The following is a 1848-nucleotide window of genomic DNA, read 5'->3' as shown; positions in this document are numbered from 1 at the left end:
CTGTCCATGTGTACACTTCTAGAGAGCAAGAAGCCATAACCCCTACCTGCTCCTTAATGACCTGTCTCTGTACTGTCTAACCCCTACATGCTCCTTAATGACCTGTCTCTGTACTGTCTAACCCCTACCTGCTCCTTAATGACCTGTATCTGTACTGTCTAACCCCTACCTGCTCCTTAATGACCTGTCTCTGTACTGTCTAACCCCTACCTGCTCCTTAATGACCTGTCTCTGTTCTGTCTAACCCCTACCTGCTCCTTAATGACCTGTCTCTGTACTGTCTAACCCCTACCTGCTCCTTAATGACCTGTCTCTGTACTGTCTAACCCCTACCTGCTCCTTAATGACCTGTCTGTACAGTCTAACCCCTACCTGCTCCTAATGACCTGTCTCTGTACTGTCTAACCCCTACCTGCTCCTTAATGACCTGTCTCTGTACTGTCTAACCCCTACCTGCTCCTTAATGACCTGTCTCTGTTCTGTCTAACCCCTACCTGCTCCTTAATGACCTGTCTGTACAGTCTAACCCCTACCTAGTCTAACCCCTACCTGCTCCTAATGACCTGTCTCTGTACTGTCTAACCCCTACCTGCTCCTTAATGACCTGTCTCTGTACTGTCTAACCCCTACCTGCTCCTTAATGACCTGTCTCTGTTCTGTCTAACCCCTACCTGCTCCTTAATGACCTGTCTGTACAGTCTAACCCCTACCTGCTCCTAATGACCTGTCTCTGTACTGTCTAACCCCTACCTGCTCCTTAATGACCTGTCTCTGTACTGTCTAACCCCTACCTGCTCCTTAATGAGGCTCTGAGTTCACGACAGGCCGGGTGTTTCTCTGAACCTCTCAGCGTGGAAGTCCACCACAGCTGCCACGGCAATCGAGCAACATATCTGAGGCGGCATTCTGTTGGCTGCCACTGTGCCCTCCGCTGGTCAGCGGTCCCCTGGTGGTGTCATGCCCCAGGACCCGGTCCTACTGAACCCACCAGCACCCTGGAGGGCACACCAGGGTGCCCTGGAGGGCACACCAGGGTGCCTTGGAGGGCACACCAGGGTGCCCTGGAGGGCACACCAGGGTGCCTTGGAGGGCACACCAGGGTGCCGGGGCGGGCGATCCGTCTTCAGGGAGGAGTGAAGGGGGGCGGGGTCAAACTGGCCTTGTTTGATAGCTGTATCCTGGCAACCCGGGGGTGAGCGGGGTCTGATAGAGCCGGGGGAAGGGGATTGGTCAGTGGGCGGGCACAAGCCCCTCCTATTGGTAAAAATACCTATATTCAAAACAGCCCCACAGCTTCGTCCACTCTCTTGCACTTCACTCTCCTGCACTTTAATCCAACCGGTGTATTTGTTGTTATTTATTTATTTATTGATTTGACTACTTTTTTTTATTTTTACAGTCTTCTATTTTTACCGTTGATGAGTTTACTGTGTCTATGTGAGCTGCTGATAAGACTTGAAGATTACAGACGAGACCGACTGAGACCAACTTGACCAGCGTCATGAGTTCACCCTTCACCGCCGTCCAATACTGCCCTGACTTCCCCTTCCACCGGTGAGTACAGTGCGCAGCGACTAACCAGGTGAATAGTTCATTCACTAGTAAAGTAGTTAATCAACCAGTTTAGTGACTCCAGACTCCGTACAGATTTCTGGAGACTGACACAGAGTTTGTTCACTCTCTGATCTGTCAAATGAAAACACTTCCAAATGTGATCTTGCCTTTGATTTACAATTACATTTAGGCCATTTCGCAGATGCTTTTATCCAAAGCAACTTACAATAAGTACATTTGTCAGAATCATTGAGTGTGTGTGTGTGTCTTACGGAGTATATAATCATAGCACGT

General features: G+C 49.9%; 1 protein-coding gene across 8 annotated transcripts in view; it reads left to right on the top strand.

Annotated features, from left to right (window-relative positions):
• The first annotated feature begins 1229 nt into the window (after positions 1-1229).
• tp63 (tumor protein p63) overlaps positions 1230-1848 on the top strand; it is a 45191-nt gene continuing 44572 nt past the window's right edge. For 2 of the 8 annotated variants that reach the window (XM_030372216.1, XM_030372215.1), the window contains exon 1: positions 1235-1554. In XM_030372216.1, the coding sequence (XP_030228076.1) occupies positions 1502-1554 (53 nt within the window). In that variant the 5' untranslated portion in view covers positions 1235-1501. Of the gene's footprint in view, positions 1555-1848 lie in introns of all 8 variants that reach the window. The other 6 variants (XM_030372210.1, XM_030372214.1, XM_030372212.1 and 3 more) reach the window with 5 other exon arrangements.

Source organism: Gadus morhua, chromosome 12 (genome assembly GCF_902167405.1).
Source record: "Gadus morhua chromosome 12, gadMor3.0, whole genome shotgun sequence".
Taxonomy (NCBI): Eukaryota; Metazoa; Chordata; class Actinopteri; order Gadiformes; family Gadidae; genus Gadus; species Gadus morhua.
Note: the sequence above shows the minus strand (reverse complement) of the source record. Positions and strands in the feature narration are given on the sequence as shown.